Source organism: Vicugna pacos, chromosome 25, assembly GCF_048564905.1.
Source record: "Vicugna pacos chromosome 25, VicPac4, whole genome shotgun sequence".
Taxonomy (NCBI): Eukaryota; Metazoa; Chordata; class Mammalia; order Artiodactyla; family Camelidae; genus Vicugna; species Vicugna pacos.
The window spans coordinates 13,695,915-13,716,798 of record NC_133011.1 but is presented as its reverse complement, the minus strand read 5'-3'; the positions used below and the strand labels follow the sequence as shown (position 1 = coordinate 13,716,798).

The window sequence follows — 20,884 nt, the reverse complement described above, 5'->3', positions numbered from 1 at the left end:
ATTCAACTGTACTTGGACACTGATGCTTATCTGAGGTGCACATGCAGACATCACTGAGCACCTTCCATGGACTAATATCCTACATGTGCAGGAGTAGCAGTGACTTTAAGATGCACGGTGGTAATGCCCCAACCGAGATTAGTATAAGACCCAAGGGACCCTTGGTGCTCCTGTCCACAGGACAATGCTCATACATAGGGTAATGAGAAACAAATGGTATTTGTTCAATTTCTTAATAAAAACTAAAACTTGAGGCGTGTGAATTGCCTTTGCTCTTCCAAACTCTGTCCCGATTTCTTTATATTTTATGGTGCATCACTGTCTGCATTATGACTGCCTTATTCACTCCCTTCTCTACTGAGCTCTAAAATGCCATAAATAATGAAAGAATTGAGTTAACATTTTAAAATACAAACCTAACTCAAAAGTGAATCGGACAGGGTAAATTACTTTTCCAATTGTCTGAAATCCCCAATCACACACCTGAGAAATGCTTTCTGAAGAATAACGCCTTACAAAAAGATAACACAATGGAGCCAGGAGAATTCAAAAAGCAGTTTGACCATTTAACCTTTCTTTCTCATCCTAAAAATATATGTTTTTTCTCTGCTTCTATGGTGATTGTCTACTTAGATGATAAATGCTCTAAGTACATACTTTGCACTTCTCTAGGCCCATGAGCTCTTGGAATACTGATGCTAGCTAATCAACAAGCATGTGTGTGTTTGTGTGTATATAAATACACGTGTGCACCTAAGTATGAAGATGTGCGTATACAAGGACAACCAAAAGTGCTTTTTAAATATGTTCAGAGAAGGGACAGAAGAGAAAAGGCTGCAGGCACTGCTTGGAGAAATAAAGGAAAGAGTAATCTGCTTTCTATTCACAGGCATAATAAAAAGTAATCTAGGTTTGTATAACAATCTGTATATTTTTCGAAGTGACTAAATGCATATAATTTTATATAATTTTACAGCAACTCTCAAGATGTTGGGTTGGTATAATAACCTTCATTTTATAAATGAGGAAACTGAGAGCAGGTATGATTACCCAAGATAGCATATCCACTTTGGGTAATAACAGCTGGGACTAGAATCAGGCCACTCTGACCATATCATGGGCTCTTTCCCGTGCTATCTCCCCTGTTTCTGACCTTTACAATGTGTTAGTACATGTTTCTCAAAATTACAGAAGGAGAAGGAATACTCAGCAAACTGCTTGTGGTTCCTAATTCCCTCTAGATTTTGTTATCACTCATCTTTCATATATTTTAATTCATCTTTCTCTATCCTCACAATTTCTAAGCTAATTAATCAAGAAGTTACTTATGACCTTCTATATGGAAAACCTTATTTACCTTCAAAAATAAGAATAAAATGTATCACATTTTCACAAATATCTTCTACTTATCAGTTAAACTTTGATTTCAATTATGGTGCTTTGTAACGTATGATTTAGTCTTTTCTATTCAGAGTAATTGGATTTTCTTTTGTGATTCTCCTATTGCTACTATTAGTTGAAAGTCCTTTATCCAGAGGCCAGGTAACTACTTAGGCAAACTACTTTGAGTGGTAAACAGCCTCTGGGATGGCACCCAGTGAACACAGCCTTTGGTTTCAAGCTCTTCTGAAATCCCCTTCCCTTCAGGGTGGGCTAGACCCAGTGACTCAATTCTGATGAACAGAATTCAGCAAAAGTGATGGGATGTCACTTCCAAGATGAGGCTGCCAAAGCACTGTGGCTTCCGACTTGGGCTCCTTCTTTTGCTCTCTCATTTGCCTGCTCAGAGAGAAGCCAGTCACCATGCTGTGAGCTGCTCTATGGAGAGGCCCAGGAGACAAGGAACGGAGTCAACAGCCATGCTAGTGAGTTGCCAAGCAGATCTTCCCCACACTGAGCCTTCAGATGACACCTCAGCCCCGCTTGTCACTTTTTGAATCCAGCCTGTGTGAAGCACTGTACTAAAGACACATAGATGAGTTGTGCTCATATTTCTGACTGTGAGAAAATATAGAGTATGAGAAAACCACAAGGTTAACACACATAACTCTGTGCTTGACTCTGAGTTCCTGACCTTTCAAGTAGAAAGAGATATAACACATACAAAATGGTACAAATGACATACAAATTATTAGAATCAAGAAACCACGGTTTTGTTAAGCTAGGCCAAAAGATTTTATGAACAAAATGATATAAAATAAGTGCATAATAATGACTTTAAATTCAATACTTAAATTAACAAGGAAAAGAGACATTCATCTCCAAAAGAGTTTCTCAAATAATTTTGCAAGTTTACAAAAACACTTTAGAAATGTTGTTTTATTTGTCTCATATAAATATATGTAAGAATTATTGCCTCTGGAAATCACACAGAGTGCTGTGGGAGTGGCTTGGACAGGGCCATACTCAAAAACTTGCCTGCACTACGAAAACCTCACATGAGACTAAAGATTTGATAATGACAACTGAGGGTTAAGGTTAAGTTATGATATTTGATTAATGGTGTCCTAGGACTACCTAAATTGAGAGTTTAAAAACAGAGCTTGATATTTTATGAGTCCAATATTTTATATTTAAAGGGTTATGCCTAAGTAATATTGATTTTTAAGATCAAACAGAAGGAATACAAAATAGCACTTACGTCCATTCTTTCAAAGTTATCATCTCCAAGTCACTGAGTATACTAATTATTATGCCTAGCTGACATCACTGCTAAATCCTCCTAACACTGGGACAATATTATAACCACGCAAGTAACAGATAAGTGCCTACGCCAAACCAAGTGTTTTAAAAAAAGAGTTGTGGGATGGCTTCAAAATAGTCAAGGAGAAAGACTTCAAAAGTCATGCCAGGTATATCAGCAAATAATAGACACACATTTGGGTCAACTGTTTAATAAGCAAGTGCTCCCCATCATGCTTTCTCATTTTAACTTCTCTTCTAGCCAAAAATATTTTTTGAGCTTTATATTCTATAGTTTGTGTTGTGAGAACAACAGAGTTATATTTTGCAAATCACTCCCTCCTCACCACTCAAGAATCTGACAGACTCCTCTCGGGGAGCAGAGACTCTATCTCCATCCCCTAAAAGACCCTGAAGTGTGAAAAAGGATCCACAGACAGGTGCACCTGCACAGAGAGCATCTGCGTCTACAAGCCAGTAGCAGACTCATCACCCACGCCTACACCCAAAGGCAGTGCTACTCATTAGTCTCTTCAACCTTATACACATACTCCTCTTAGTAGAGCAACTTTGATTACATTAAGCGATGCTATCTATGATCAACCACTCCTTCTAGGCTGGTTCAATTAATAGCATATCACAGAGTCATTTCAATAACTCTGTGAGACGATCACCTTCAATAAAATTTCTCCTTGGAGTTCTAGAAAAAAAGGAACAATGAATAATTGTGAAGACAAAAAAAGATGCTTTTTGTTTATTCTAACTTGGCCTAAGTAAATATAGGTAAATAGGTTAAGCCATGTATCACAACTCAAAGGCAAAAATGTATTCAAATCTCAGGCACAGGCAAGTAAGTTAGGCACATAAGTAAGACTAATCTATATATGGCAAGGAATCGAGTCTTTGTGTTCCTACCTGTCAAATCCAAGTCCAAACGTAAACAACCTGGAAAGACTTCACCATCAGAAGAAAAAAAAATTAAAGGGAGATTGAGATTAGAAGTCAAACTAGCTACACATAATAAGCGTATTTTCTGGAGGCAGATACAAATTATCAGGAAAGGCACAATTTACGTTTTCATTTCAACATGATTTTCCATATTACAGTATAATTGCAGCCACTGCCAAAATCACTCTGCCAACATTATAATACAATAAGTCCCTTCTCTTTCAGATCCATATGTAATTGGCCTCGCTGGTTTGCTTCTACAGAATTGGATTGTGAAAGAATTCTTTGGTGTTTGGTTTCTTTCTTTCTGATTAAAATTCTACAGGATGCTTTTTACTAACTTGGGACTCCGTAACTGTCTCTTGCCTCTTCCTGAGCACTTCCTTCTTCCACAAACAAACAAACAAAAAACAAACAAAAGCCTACTCTAACTCTAGAAACTAGACCAATACACCGTTTTCCAGGGCTCTGCTGCACTAAATGTCTTGCCTCATGTCTTGGAGTGGCTTCCCTGTCCACTCAGCTTCCATTAATTCTCCACATGGCAGACAGAGTATATGAGAAGCCAGGATCTTGGCCTCCCTAAGGGACAAATCGGCAATCTCCATCAATAATGAATTTCACCCACATTTCCCAAGAGGAACAGGGGACAATTAAAAAGGTTATAAGTCCTTGCACTACCAGAACCTAAGGGCACCTGTGAATGAAACTGGCTTAAGCCCAATTAGAGGAATCAGTACATTTGTCTTCACTTGGAACAACCCTGCTCTTTCGGTTCCCATCAATTCAGTATAAATCTGACTGATCTTATCCAAGAAGTTAATAGAAAATTGCTCACAGTGGGCGACTGCCACCTCAGTTTCCAAGCAGAGACAGATGGAATTTCCCAGATGGTTTGTCACTGCAAAGTGCGATGCTGGATGAGGCTTCACAGAAAGCATGGTGGAGCAGAACACCTTCTTGGCCTTCACCCATGTCATAGCGAGGGATCTAAACTGATTCTGTTATAAACAAATCAGAATTGCCTCAAGGGCTCACCACTTCATCCTCTTTAACTGCCTCAAAGGGTTGCAAATCTTATACTGAATTTAGTCAAATTTACCAAGAAGCCCTCATGGGCATATCTTTTTATCAGGTAAAAAACTGAAGAAATAGATGCAGTTATCCTGCCCTATGGTATTGTATATTATACGCAAATGAGATTAAGAACAAAGATAAATATACAGACAAATAAAACAGGTCCAAGATGGCATTAACTGTGGTTACTGTGTTGCTAAGTTGGGCAGAAGTAAGGCCTCAGAAGTTACAGGAAAACGGGTATAAAACCTCAGGGAGAAAACAAGAATCTTGAATAAAGAGAGAGGTGCATTCACTGATTTTTAGAGAAAAGTTATGGGAAAGGATGAACCGACTCATTCTTTAAAGGTTATTTATTGAGCCCTTGCTATAAAATCAGACATTGTTGCAGGTAAGAAAGGTACAAAGATAGAAGATAAATAGGGAGCATAGAGTCTGCGGGAGGAGGGGTAGACCTGTCGACTTGAAATCACGTGATAAATGTACTCATCCTAGTGAACCCAAAGATCATGGAATACCCCCTTGAGGCCTGGATACCTCTTCCAGACCGGAAGGGCCACTTTGGGGTGACTCTGGGCTGAATTGTGCAGTAAGAATTGGCGTTAGTGTGGTAAAGTGGGGCAGAAGTGGGGAGCACAGGGCTCTCTAGGATGGTAAAACAGCACGGCCAAATAAACGCACAGAGGCCTAAGAAGAGAGTACATTCGGAGCACTGCGTGGAGTTGAGGTTGGCTGAAACCTACGCGGAGAGTGGAAAGGGGCTAACAGCCAAGGAGGTGAGATCATGACGGTCCTTTCCCCCAAAGTTTGGGTTCTCTTGTGCCCTTTAGGATGATTTTAAACACACGAGTGATTGGTTTTGCTTTTAGGACGCACTGTGATTTGGGTAAAGGAAAAGGAGACAAGAAGGAAGGCAGAAAGTACAGCTGGGAGAATACAGTGATAATAAGGGAGAAACGATGGAGGCTTCACCTAAAGCAGTGGTGGTAGGAACAGAAAGGATAAAAAAGCACGAGTTATGGCACTTGGTGTCTAGAGCTGAAAAGGAGAGTCTTGGAAGATGTTTGGCTCTGAGCGGAAGACAAAAACAAGGGTATTAGTTACAGGCAATAAAGGAGAGGGGGTGTGTGTGTGTGTGACTATGTAAATAAAGGGACATTTGAGATATGAGAGAGGGAGAAGCAGAAATGGGGAAAACATGGAATAACTCGTAGAGCGAACTTCCTGCAGAGGCAGGAAAGGCGAGGCGGAGTCTTAGGAGTAAAGTCAAGGAGAACAGAGACAATATATGGTGATAAACTCTCCTCGTGACTGTTTAGTTAGAGGAAGTCAGTGGAAAAGGCTTGTAAAACAGTTGAAATATGCTATTGGAGAAAGGGCAAAAAGCCAAGGTTAGAGATTTTTTAATTTAAATGTCATTTGTAAATTAGTAGCTGAAGCTTTGCAAGTGGCTAAGCTCCCTGAGGCACTGGGAACAGAGGGAGAAGAGAAGAAAGGCCAGAGTGTTTTGGGAAACACTCACAGTTAAATTCAAAAGAGCCAAGACCCAGAGAGACATGAGAAGTAGGAAAGTATGGTAGTCCTGAGCCCAGATTAGAATGAATATTAAAAAGGAGGATATCATTCACAATGTCAGCATCAATGAAAATAAGTATAAGACCCAACAAAAATTCATCCTCAGCAAAATTATAAATTATATCATTGAGATGGTGAAGATGGGAGGATATAGGTGGAGTCAGTCAGATTGCTCATGGTAAGGAAATTCAAATAGATCAGATTTTTATTTTAAAGAGCACTTATTGAATATTTCTTATGTGCCAAGGGCAGTGATCCAAAATTGAATAATAAAGATTTTTAAAAATCTATGTCCCCTAGAATCTCAACAATAATTTGGATATTACTTTCCAATTTACTTCATTATTATATCTTAAGAATCTCTCTTGGTATGGCTTCCCCAGAAGGTTACCCTGAGACTGATTCAGTGTAAGTAGTTTATTAGGGAGGTGATCTCAGAAAAATTCAATATAGGTGTACAAAAGGAAGCAGAAAAGAAAAGGAATCCCATAAAGGGTGTGTTATAAAGCTCACTGGAGCTCAATTTTACTGGAAAACTCTAAGACATCATGAGGAACATTTCTCATATCCTAATGGACAGGTGAGGAACCAGGGGTATTTATCCACCAACTTCTGTCCATTATTGGTTAAGGATTACTTCTGGAAACATTAATTCTCCAGTACCTCCAGCTTGCCTGGCTTGTGTAAGTTTGCTCCTGACGCTGGAAAAAAAATTCTTTGAATAGAAAGTCAGAGATGCTTCCACTAAGTAGCCTTTGACAATACAGGTGAATGCTAGAGACATATGAATAGGGACGTGTTTGTCCCAGGATGTGTACAATGTGAAGCTTGAAGACTCTGGCAATGAATGAGCTTGGAGATTGGTACTGGAAGAGTTAGAACTAGAAGGGGAGAAATAGGCATCTAATAATTCTAATATTGCTCTATGATGTGAATTAGGAACCTCTAAGTCTTTCCTTAACCACATTTCTATGATGATAACTATCTTCAAAAATTTAAGTTGCAATTTCATGTGTGTATCATTATTAATTTAATAAAATGTTGTCTACTGTACTGTGCATGTGCATTTCCTTTTTGTAGAGTTCAACATCACAAATATCCCATGGGAAAATAAAACAAGGCACTATTCTGATTGAATGGCATCTATAAAATGAGATTTCTCTATCAAATTTTGTTTGTTGAATTTAACAGATTGTAATGAGTGTACTATTATGTAGTAAGTAACCTGGGACTTTCTATTTATGTTCCACTTAATTAAGTATGCACGTCACGTGATTCCAGCAGTTGGATGAATAAGACTAGTTAGCTACTGACAGCTGATATATTCAAAAGAGAGACAGGGAAAATGTCATTAATGCTATAGATACCTAACCTTACAAATAAACAGTGTTGTTTGATCATTATTAAGCATTTACCATGTGCTACCATAACATAGGTGTAGCATATTATAAAAATCTCTGTCCTCAGGATAAAATGGGAAAACTTCAAAGGCACAACATGGAAACACAGAAAGGCTAAAACACTTCCAAAACAGATATTAATCACGGTTTAAAGTGATTTTTGAAATCCCTTCCTTGTCAATAGTTCTTTGACATTTTCAATGAATAAATTTTGTAAGATTCTCAAAAACATGAAATTTGTGTCACCATGACAGCCCTTAATGTAAGTTATTCCTTGGCATAGAGGGAGGATGTTGGAAATAAAGTCAGGCTCACTCACTGGCTAACAATTCATTCAGGGGTGTAAGACTATGCTGAAAAAACTGAAACTTACAATTACCACCGATCTTTGGATTCTGAGGTGGTTAATTTTGTGTGTCAACTTGGAGGGTGTTTTGGATGAGGTTAACATTTGAATCAGGAAACTTTGGGTAAAACAGACTGCCCTCCATAATGTGGATGGGTCTCACCCAATCAGTCAAAAGCCTGAATAGGACAAAAAGATTGGCCTCCCCATGTAACAAACTTAATTTACACCATCAACTATTCTGGATCTCCAGCCTGCTGCCCTACACTGCAGATTATGACCAGCCAGCTCCATGATCATGCGAGCCAATTTCTTATAATAAATATCTCTATGCCTCATTCTCTCTCTTTCTCTATACACATACACCCACGCACATAAACACACACACACACACACACACACACACACCCTATTCTGTTTTTCTGGGGAATCCTAATACAGTGTCCGTGGAAAATAGTTAAATTCAGGCATGTAAAATCCCCAAACACCAAAGGTCTATAGCTTTGTTAATTAATTTGGAGTATCTTTTCACTTTTAAATTTGATAGATTTTAATGGACCCATTTTTACAGGTGACTGAACAGTAGCAGTAGTTAAAAATACTGGTTGGTAACTTGTGTACGCCACCTCATTCAGTCTTCACAAGAACCTGATAAGCTAGGTAGTATTCTTACCCCTGTATTACAGATAAAATTTCTAAGACAGTATTTTGATTGCAACATGGATTCTCAAGTCAAACTGAGTTGATCTCGGGCCAGTCATTCAATTATCCAAAGTTTCCTCCTCTGTAACAAAGGAGGAAGAAAGGATATTATCTTCTCATAAGCTTATGTAAGAACTAAATGAGATATAAAACTGGTAATGCACTTTAACCCCTAGCTGGCCCTAAGCCATTAAAGCATAAAACAAGATAATGAGGCGTGGGCAAAAGAGTATTTATTTCTATGTTCAGTGCGTTATATGATTCCAAAAGAAAAACTTTCTGTCAAATCAATTTGTGTGGTGTTTCTAAACAGCCTATGTTTCTTGAAATGTGCTATATCCATCCAAACGCCTGGTCTGCAAAGGCTTCCTGCAGAAGGTGGCATATTGCTAATGTATTTCAAGATGAGAACTTGAAAGATATAAAAAGGATTTGACATCTGGCATGGTGACTCAATTAATTACTGTGTTGGATTAATTAGTGTGCTGGATCTCCTGAGACAACACCACGAGTCTGAACGGAGTAACACGACATTGGTTGGCGAATGAGCAATTTAAAAGAGTGTGCTAATTCCAAATTTGATTCCAGGTCAGGTAAGGAAGGGTTAGTAGGCTACATACTTTATGATAAATAAAGTTTACCTTCATGGTATAAAATACATATTAAAGTACTGTCCAAATTATACAGAGGTAATAAAATTGTGGAAGTCTTTGAATTAACTCAACTCCTCAGTCATGAGCATATAAAAGTTACAGAACAAATATTTTGCCCAAAGTAAGAAAGAAAAGTCCCTGCCTCTAAGCATTGCCTATTTCCTCCCACAGATTTTTATAAATTCAGAATTCCTGTGAAGAAATCCCTAACAATTTTATCACACGCAAATCGTGTTACTGATGCTACTGAGAAGGCAGTGTGACCCGGTCTTTAAAAATGCAGAAGCTAGAATCCAAAGGCCTGAGTTTTAATTTTCTTATCCATAAAATACAATTTCAAATAGAACCAAGTTCACAGGTTGGTTTTGAGGAGTAAAGGAACTAATCCATTTCCAGTTCTCCAGTGTCTAGAAAAGAATGTGAGCAAAGTAACTTAGCTAACCATTCTTCAGTGGTGTCAGCAGTGCCAACAGTAGTACTAGCTGTATTTAATGACAGAAAATCAAAAGTCAATTCTGAAAGAGAATGCTATTGCCAAAGAAATATCTTTTTAAAGTATATTTTAGCTAAGCAACTAAGTGTTAAAATAGAGCAAAATGATGCAGTTTAAGGAAATAACATGAATCAAATATCTAAATCCTAAGACAAAAGAAGAAAACCAGGCTATTAATATTATTTTCTATTAAAAAATTTATTCCCCATGACTGGTTTTTGATAACCTAAAAAGTATTCATTCACTTCAAATATTATCACAAATACCAAAAACCTCGTATCTATAAATTGAATCCTTCAAAAGATATTAAGTATGACATAAAATAGCTGTAGAGTGGGACACAAAAATATGAAAAAAAAAAACACCAAATGATATCATCTGTCTTAAAAAAATAGGAAATTATTTCACTGAAAAATTAAACTTCTACCAATAGGTTTACTTTCCACACATCACAATTTAGTATACGCTAAAATGTATAAAAAGCATCAGGCTACATATATAGATAATAATATACAGATTAATCAAAAATTACATTTTCATAGAGATATTAATTATATGCTAAAAATGTATAAAAAGCATCACTCTACATATATAGATAATAATATACAGATTAATCAAAACTTACATTTTCATAGAGATATTAATTTGATTTAATAAAGGGGGAAATCTGCATTTCGTACTTCAACAATAGCTGCCACTTCAGTGGCAGCACACTTTTGAAGACATATCAGAGAAATGACTGAAGGTTGTGTTGGTATCTGATACCCAGTGATAAATAGGATAAATATCTCATTGCCTAAAACATTCTTAAAGCGGTGCTAGAGAACCAGCAGAAACTCCCAGATGAAATGGGCTTTGAACAGCATTTAAAGCATTTAATTCAACCCACAAAGTTTTGGTCAACTCATCTTCGACAAAGGAGGCAAGAATACACAATGGAATAAAGACAGTCTCTTCAGCAAATGGTGTTGGGAAAACTGGACAGCAGCATGTAAAACAATGAAGCTAGAACACTCCCTTACACCATATACAAAAATCAACTCAAAATGGATTAAAGACTTAAACATAAGACAAGACACAATAAACCTCCTAGAGGAAAACATAGGCAAAACATTATCTGACATACATTTCAAAAATTTTCTCCTAGAAGAAATAAAAGCAAGAATAAACAAATGGGACCTAATGAAACTTACAAGCTTCTGCACAGCAAAGGAAACCACAAGTAAAACAAGAAGAAAACCTACGGAATGGGAGAAAATTTTTGCAAGTGAAACCGACAAAGGCTTGATCTCCAGAATATATAAGCAGCTCATACGACTCAATAAGAAAAAAATAAACAACCCAATCCAAAAATGGGCAGAAGACCTAAACAAGCAATTCTCCAAGGAAGACATACAAATGATCAAAAAGCACATGAAAAAATGCTCAATATCACTAATTATCAGAGAAATGCAAATCAAAACTACAATGAGGTATCACCTCACACCAGTCAGAATGGCCGTCATTCAAAAATCCACAAATGACAAATGCTGGAGAGGCTGTGGAGAAAGGGGAACCCTCCTACACTGCTGGTGGGAATGCAGTTTGGTGCAGCCACTATGGAAAACAGTGTGGAGATTCCTCAAAAGACTAGGAATAGATTTACCATATGACCCAGGAATTCCACTCCTGGGCTTGTATCCAGAAGGAAATCTACTTCAGGATGACACCTGCACCCCAATGTTCATAGCAGCACTACTTACAATAGCCAAAACATGGAAACAGCCTAAATGTCTATCAACAGGTGACTGGATAAAGAAGAGGTGGTATATTTATACAATGGAATACTACTCAGCCATAAAAACCGACAACATAATGCCATTTGCAGCAACATGGATGCTCCTGGAGAATGTCATTCTTAGTGAAGTAAGCCAGAAAGAGAAAGAAAAATACCATATGAGATTGCTCATATGTGGAATCTAAAAAACAAAAACAAACAAACAAACAAAAACAAAGCATAAATACAGGACAGAAATAGACTCACAGACAGAGAATACAGACTTGTGGTTACCGGGGGGTGGAGGGTGGGAAGGGATAGACTGGGAATTTCAAAATTGTAGAATAGATAAACAAGATTACACTGTATAGCACAGGGAAACATACACAAAATGTTATGATAACTCACAGAGAAAAAAATGTGACAATGAGTGTGTATATGTCCATGAATGACTGAAAAATTGTGCTGAACACTGGAATTTGACACAACATTGTAAAATGATTATAAGTCAATAAAAAAATGTTAAAAAAAAAAAGAGCATTTAATTCAACCGTGGCTGGTTAGCCAGTTTTCCTCTTGCATTTGCTTGAGAAATCCGTATGGCTGATACTGGAGAAATCAGTATAGCTAATACTGCCCTATCAAAGGATCAATAGGACTGTCCACTAATACAACTCAACCAACCAAGGCCTGCCACATTTGTGGAATCCCATCTCAGACCCTTTTTGAAGTAGGTGCACGGGACCACCGCAAATTAAACTGCCCAGATTATTAAGTGTTTATCCTGGTCTATCAACCTGTTTGATATCAACGTGAAATCTCCTACTTCAGCCCTTTATGGATAAACATGTGGACTTAGGATATAAAAAGCACACTCCAGAATCTCATGTTGTTTGAAAGTTCGATGACACAAATGTTTCTTCTTATTCCAATCATTACTTCTCCTTAAATCAGTAAGCTCTGTCTCACCCACGTGGCACCTGAATAAGCAGAGAGCTACATATACCAGTTTCTCTCATGTAATAACTCCAAGAAGAAATTTCTTTCATGTAATAAATGGAAAACAGAAAGTGACACTGCTGAGTTGAGTACATATGTCAAAAACCCTCTGGGAGGTTTTATGTCCGCACAGTGTAGACAGAGTCATTTAGCAGGCATGAAACTCTTCAGACATAAATGACATCTAGAGAGAAGGACTTCTGTTTCATATACATAATTTCTGGATCTCCTAAAGACTATAAAACATTTCTATCCCCAGGTTTTTATCACCTGTATTATCACTTATAATAGGAGAGGTCCTAATAATTCCTGGAATTTGTAAATGTTACCTTACATGCAAAAAGGAATTAAGAAAGGAGACAGAATTAAAGTTGCTAATAAGCTGACCTTAAAATAGGAAGAGCAGCCTAGATCACCCAGGGGGACCCAATGTAATCACAAGGGTTCCCGAACGTGGAAAAGCGAGACAGAGTCAGAGACAGAATCAAGATGGAAAAGAGCCAAAGTTTGTGAACAGCCTCGAGAAGCCGGAAAAGCCAAAGAAAACGGATTCTCCCCTAGAAGCTCCAGGAAAAAAAAAACTCAGCCCTGCAGACACTTTGATTTCAGCCCAGAGAGATTCATTTTAGGCTGTAAGATGATGAATTTGTGTTGTTTTAAGCCACAAAGTTTGTGGTAATTTGTTACAGCTGCACTAGGAAAGAAACTAACATTCAGTTTAGAAATAAAGTTTAAATGTAACCAAACATTCCATCGTTCCATTACTTTTCAAAACATCTAATCAACCAGTTGTCCAGACAATCTGACCTAGAGGCAGACTTTATGATCCCAGAATTTTTACAAAAAAGTTAGCAACAAAAATGACAATGCTCATCATTCATTCTCATTCTTCAAGGTACTAATAATGTTACCAAGGAATAACAAGGTTGTTTATTCCTTGTTCGTCATGTAAACCTGTAATGTATGACAATTAATTTTCATCATCTTAAAAATAAGAGCATTTGTATATATTATTAAATATGAGCAATATTAGTCTGGCTAAGCAGATAAAGAAACAACCTTATAAATCACCTTACTAAACAACCATTTAGTGTGATTAACCTGTTTCCTTCTAAATTCTGTGTATATTACTATCAGAGACAAACCACTTGGAAAATATCCTGGTTTTGTGGTCCATGAAAAAGAAAAAAACAAACTTATTTTTAGTGATTTCTCTGGGAAGCAAGCAGAGATAATTTCTGAGCTATGACAAAGTATTAAGAGTCAACCATCTCAGAACGTTCACATACCAAGGAATTATTATTCAGGTCCATCTTCCCCGCAAACGGCCCCCAGGTGGTTCCCACTGGAAGTTGCTGCCGACTCTGAATTTTCCGTTCCCCGTCTTTCTGAAACACCTCCAGCTCTCCTGCAGACAATGAACACAAGCGATGTTTACAGTACGTTCACTTGCGCATTACCAACAGCTGCCTCTTCTCGTGTGTCTGCTTACACACACAACATTCTCAGGATTCATATAAAGAGAATTAGTTATGTTCGTCTGAAAAATAACCGATCTTGTTATCCTGAGATGATAAAACTTGTGCTTATACTTGTATTCATAATTAGTCCAACTTCTTTCTTGCACCTTTTCATACATGACATCTACTGAAGACAGTTCTGTTTAGTAGGTCCTTAAGAACCAGAAACGATAACACATCCTCAAAAAGTATTGATCCAATGCCAAAACAAATAGGCAAGAAACATTAGGACAATGACTTAGAGTTAAAATTCTTAATTTGATCACCAATGTAACTAAAAAATTACAATTAAAGATAGATATCTTATTAGCCAAACATCTATTATGATGTCAAAAAGGAACTATTTACAAAATAGGTAAACAACAAGGAATTACTATATAGCACAGGGCACTATATTCAATTTCTTATAATAACATATAATGGAAAAGAATCTGAAAAGAAAAAATATATATGCGTGTATGAATCACTTTGCTGTACACCTGAAACTAACATTGTAAATCAACTACATTTTTGAATAAATTTTTTATTAAAAATGTCCCTTAACATACACATACATTTTCATATGTGATAATACAGTTATTTAAATCTTTGGGATAATTTCTATTTGAAAAAATGAACTGTTTAATTTCTACCTGATAGTTCTTAGTGTTTTTCAACCATACTTACATTTTAAACAACTTCTTTACAATTTATCATTTAAAGATAAAATACATTTCAATCCCTCAGGTAAACACTAGTTAAGAATATTCTTTTCTACATAAAAAATGATGCCCAAATAATTTGCTTGTTTTTACACACTAAAAAAAAGTCATGTTACTTTTCAAGTGATACTTGAGGAATCATGAGAATCTTTGAAAACCCCTTACAAAAAAGTAATTCATCCTCTCTTTTCTGCCACTGACATTTTTCATTTGAAAAGAGTTCAGACTCAGTCAAACAGTGACTTCTTATCTATACCTGTGGATTTACAAGCAGGTCTGTCTTTTAATGGATTAAGAACTACAAACTTAGGGCAGATCATAAAGTGATACCCAAGTATCTCCAAAGTTTTGAGGTGTCTTTGACTATGCATTAAAATTTTAAGAAGGCCAAAAATAGTTTTATGAGCTTTTACAGACAGCCATAACAGAAAGTCCAGTAACTGCTCAAGCTCTCAAGTTAATCTTTTCAACTTTATTAGACAAACAGGCAAATCTGTCTTCTTTCTTGCTTATCAAGATGTTAGATATAATTTTGAGGTTTGGGGAAACCCCTTCTGTTGCTAAAACAGTTAAATAAAAATATTCATTCATTCACAACAGTGTTATAGAAAACTGCTAGCACATTGCAAATTATTAGCATTTATATAGTACAAGGCTACAAAATTTAATGATAGCAAGAAAAATAAGATATTGTGTGAGCGGATAAGTGGAAATTATACATTTCATGTAACATATATGTTGCTGAAAGGCATAATATTTAAAAAAATTTTTAAGATTAATGTCATGTAATAGAGGAAATATTATTGCACTAAAATTAAGATTAACTTTTAGCCCTTTTATTGAATGAATGGCCAGGAATAAGTTGTATCTTTTCTGAGTCTTTAGTTTGTCCTTGTTAAAGGGGAGTCTGTGCTAATTTGCTAGTTGGTAAGATGTCCATGACACCATGATTTTCTTTCCCCAGACATGACACATTATGAGAGGTAGAAAGAACACTGAGAGGTGGGATTGAAAGACCCAGGTCCTAGAACCAGCTTATCATAAAAGAAATGTTTGACTAGAAAAGATCAGAGATTTCAAAATCAAAAATCAAAGCTCCATTCTCATTTGATTTGTTTGCTCATTCTTTTCTGCATCCATTCATTAGTTTATTCACTCATTTATTCTACTAATATTTATTGGGTAACTACTAAATACCAGACAGTGGGTTACCCCCAGGTATAAAGTAACAACCAAAACAAGCCTAGACCATGGATAAATTTTAGGAAAGGTGATGCATAAGGCTTAGGAAGTGGAAGCCATAGAACTTAGTGATTATTTAGATTTTAGGAGTTAGGGAAGGGAACATCCAACAAAATGGGCCAATGGTCATGTACCTATTGAGACAGGGGATACACACAAAAAAGAAGATTTAAGGATAAGATGAGGAGTTCTCGCCTGGAAATATTGAGGTCAAAGTGGCTTTGCAAGGAAGGCAAGAGGTGATTTGAGGTGAGCCTGGGGGCTTAGGAGCAAGGTCTTAACTAGAGTGATAGATTTTGGCATTTAATCACTGATTAAAACCAGTTTGCCTATGGTAATAAAAGCCATAAATTGTTGATCTAGGAGACAGTGTAAATCATGATAAAATAAAAACTAGAGTTAAGTTCTAAGGACCTTCAAAAGGCATAGCAATGGAGGAGCAGGCACAGAATATCAAAGAGAAGTGCAAGAAAATAGAATTTAAAAAAAAAAGCTGGATTTGGTACCACAGCATCCAATAGATTGACTGGGAATTTAAAGGAGGAGGGATCAATCAAGTAACCTGGAAATTTATGAAAGTGAGACAAGGACTGGAAAAATTCCTTTGACGAGATGGAGACCATGGGCTTCTGGAGTAAAAAGGAGTGTTTAGAATGGGCAGCCAAACAGATGGAAATGAGTTCAAAATCGAACTGGAGAAGAGTAAATGGAACAAGTCATGTGGTCCTGAGAAAGCCCCTTAACCCTGTGAACTTCAGTTTTTTCAAACTAAATAGGAATTGCAATATCTTCCTCATATGGTTGCTGTGAGGGTTAACTCAGGTAATAAATGCAAAGTACCTAATAAACATTTGCTACTTCACCAAAAATAAGCATTTCAAGAGCATGTCCACCTACTTCCATCATTGCATCTAACCATTCGGTGTCGGTGGTCACATTCCTTCTTTAATACCTCTATTCAAAATACTCTCTATACCTTGACTTTTCCTTTAAATATCTCCTGGATCTGTCTTTCTTATCAACATTTCTGTTTTTTTAATCAACTCAGATGTAGAAGACCAGCCAACCTCACTAAACTCTACAGCTCAAATTTGGGCTCTAAATCCCTGCCAGGATAAACTCATTAAAACTCCACTTTCATCATGTCCTTCATTTGTGCAAGTCCCTCCACTAGCTTCCTTTAGACCATCCCAACTTGAACATCGATGCTTGAATCCTGATACCACCACAGCCTTGCTCCACAGTGTCTGCCTGACTTTGTGTTCTGCTCTTCAGAATATATTCTTCTTCCCTCCAGTCAGGAAACTCTTCCTCACTACATCTTCCTCCTCATTTCCAGTTTAACTCCCACACCTTTCTGAGAATTGTTCCTGCTACCTGGCAGACACACCATCCTCCTGGCTGCCTTGATAAACCCTATTAATGTTGCAAGATCAAACTCAAAACTATTTTCTTTCATCATACAGCTTTGGACTCCAGGACAAACTGAGCTCCCTAATTCTCTCATAACATTTACAGTCCACACAGTTTTGCACTGAATTATTCCCTAGTGGTTTCCCCTGGATAACTCTTCATCTCAACAGGAGTGTTTTCATCTTGAACTACAGGTATATTTTTATTTCTGTTTATCCTATGGTAATTAATATACTTTGTGACATACGGTAATTGTGAAATACAAAGTGAACATTGTTGACTGGATAAGGATTTTCGTCGAAGTTCACAGACTTCACTGTAGTACAAAGTTGATTTTGAAAGACAAAGAAAGATTGTCTTAATGTGTGTCTTCTCTTTGTATTTCAACAATCATATGTTTCATTTGTTCAACATTTTACTATATTCACATACATTACCTCATCTATGAAATATGGAGCAGGATGAAAAATAAAGATTTTTCTTCTCTGTCCAGTTCATATTTTTGTAGCTATTCTTCAAAAAGAAGCCTTATTTTTAACATGCTGGGTAAGTTCACACAAAATATTTGAGACACATAGGATGGACTAATCAATTTTGGTAAAAGATAATATTGTTAGTGCTGAGGGCTGTTTCTCTTATCTTCTTGATAATGCATACTTTTAAAAGTCTGTGATTACTCAAAGACTTATGATAGCTTCACTTAAAAAAAAAAAAAAGCCCTAAGTCAGAAATCACTACCAAACACACTGCAGCTTTTAAGATACCAACCCACTTTTTTTCCCCAAATAAAAGAAACTTACTGGTGGAAAGCAATACTTAAAAATCAAGAGAGATAGCCTCAAATCTTTTTTATTGAAGATGCCATCAAGCCATTGTTTTGCTTCTTTTTAATAGAGCCCTTTGGATGCCTCTTTAGAGAGCAAAGTACATGAAAATCATAACATACCAAAGGGGAACAGAGGAGACGTGGGCTTTTTAGCATAATTACCAGCGAACACGCTTCAACTGAAATTCACTATTAAGTTGATGGCATAAATGTATATGGTATTTACAGAACATCCCTTAACTCCAGGCTCCAATTTCATAGAAGGACATGGTTGCAAGTAAATGAGATGACAGACGATCACATTTCATTTTGCTGAAAATAAACTTTGGATTGGTTTGAACTTGGTTTTAAATATATAACCAAATTTTAAAGCAGACCACATGAATTAGCTCAAAATGTTTATCAGGCCTTACTACAGCAGAAGGCTACAGCGTCAGAACCCATATTTATATTTTCTTCATGGTTGGAAAACATTATACATCATGGTATCAAACATGGACAGCCCTGAAGTCATGCTGAGTTCAAAAAGCGCTCAAAGATTCTAAAAATCTCAAAACATTTTCAAAGTCAGCCAAGGTGGCTGAAGTATGGCAGAGCTCTTGCTGTTTTATGGTTTAACCATTTGACAGCTGCCTGCCAGATGCATAAGAGGGTTAGATGATCATTTTACTGCTGATTATCTTCACGGCCAAACTGCAGTCTCGCCACTCTGTGTGTTTCCTTCAGCATTAATAACAGCATGTTTCATCTGCATTTTAAGACAAATAGTGCCATTTATATTATGTGATGTTGATCCATCTCAAAGCACGGTTTGGCCCAGGAAATGACAGTTCTTGGTTAGTAGCTACAAATCGCCATATAGGGATACCTTCTCTAATTTCCCTTCTCAATTTTTGAGTCATACAGTCATAACACACACTAAACTACAGTTTGGAACATAAACTTGAAATACGACATTCCCTATTCAAGCACTCCAGTCAAACCCTGATAAATCAGGCCGGCCATGCAGTGATCTTATCCCTTCTGACTCTTTAATAAATCGAACCTTGTAAGTTCTTACTGTTGGAAGTTGTCACTAAATGAAATTGTGACCTTATCCGGCGCATGAACTTATCCTGCTGACAACTACATTTATTGCATGGATAAGAAAGGAAAAAAAGAAAGAAAGAATAAAGAAAAAAATGAGATATTTGATAATTCTGATCTTAGCCATATGTAATTCTAACAGATGGGATCTTTTTGATGTTCCATTAATGATCTGCTGAAGATGAGTCTCTACTTAGAGAAAAAGGCTCACCCGAGGTAAGGGCTGGGGGCACTGCAGATGGTATTAAAAGTGCGTGAAGAGGTACTGGGTGACGGCAGCGAATCAGAAGCTATTAGTCTAACACAAAGAGCCCTGAATTAGCTTGTAATTGCACTGGAAAAGATAACATAATGGTGGTGGCAAAACAGAAACATTCCCTTTTCATGTGATGCATTCAGTACCTAAAAACTCTAAAACAAGACACTGGAATTGTCTAAAACCTAGAGCAAGTTAATTCACTGCATTTCTCAAGAATACAAAATAGACTGTTCGGCTATAGTTTCTAAAAAGTCACTGAAATCAACATGCACAGCATTAAGAAGCAAATTTACATGCATATGCTACCAAATACTGGCAAGTATTTACAAACTCAGGAAACTTGTATTTATTAAACTGGCTGGCCTCAAGGATTAATTCTGAGGCTATTACATGTCTGAATATTTCTCCTATCCTAAGACCCACTGAAACCTATAACTTATCATCTTTAAAGACAGAGAAAAAAAGAGGTAAAATATGGTTCTGGGCAGTATTCTAGTTGGTAATAAAGTAAAAATTTCAAGATGTTTTAAAAAACAAAACCATGATCTGAAATAACTAAAAAACCTCCACCTGCATATTCACACACAAAATTAATTTTATATACAGAGACCATGTTCAAGATTGGGAGAGTGAAATTGCCATATTTTGCCCTTTGTTCTACAGTCTATTTATATGAACAAAACCTCAGCTCATTCCAGGTGTCTGAAAATATTCACGTGGAGTGTGACTGGCTCTTGCAAATGTTTGGAAAAGTCATTGGAAGGAGGAGCTGCAGTTTCTGGATGCTATTCAGCTGCTGGAAGGAGGAGGGGGCAGTGGACAGTCTTTTGCTCAAGAAACCTGGCACAGTGTGCTTCTCTGCTGCCAGAAACCCTCCCTGACCTTCCAGACACCACTTCTTGTCACAGACTGACCCAATACCACTTCCTGATTTAAATCTGGAGGCACGGAGGGAGGGAGAGCTTGGGGAGGTCCAGTTGGGGAGGACTAGCCATGGATGTGAGAGGTCTGGGCTAGCAGACACGGGAAACAGCATGGGAGGAGCAACAGCCAAAAGTCTCCGTCAGCAGGAGGTCCACAGAAGGGTCAGGGCCTGCAGATCACCGGTCAGAGAAGGCGTGTGTTCTCCAGGAGGAAAGACTCTCAAGGAAAAACTGTGGGTAAAAAATCAAACCTAAGATCCTGTTCGATGGAAAAAAAAAAAGC

The 20,884-nt window shown here is 37.1% G+C and overlaps 1 protein-coding gene across 9 annotated transcripts in view; it reads right to left on the bottom strand.

Moving 5' to 3' along the window:
* The window catches only part of ZFPM2 (zinc finger protein, FOG family member 2), a 499,131-nt gene that overhangs the window by 201,365 nt on the left and 276,882 nt on the right, over window positions 1-20,884 (bottom strand). For 3 of the 9 annotated variants that reach the window (XM_031691239.2, XM_031691241.2, XM_072949598.1), the window contains one exon: window positions 13,921-14,039. The exons of the other annotated variants lie outside the window; for them this stretch is intronic. In XM_031691239.2, the coding sequence (XP_031547099.1) occupies window positions 13,921-14,039 (119 nt within the window). The remainder of the gene's footprint in view (window positions 1-13,920; window positions 14,040-20,884) is intronic. 9 annotated transcript variants of the gene reach the window in all.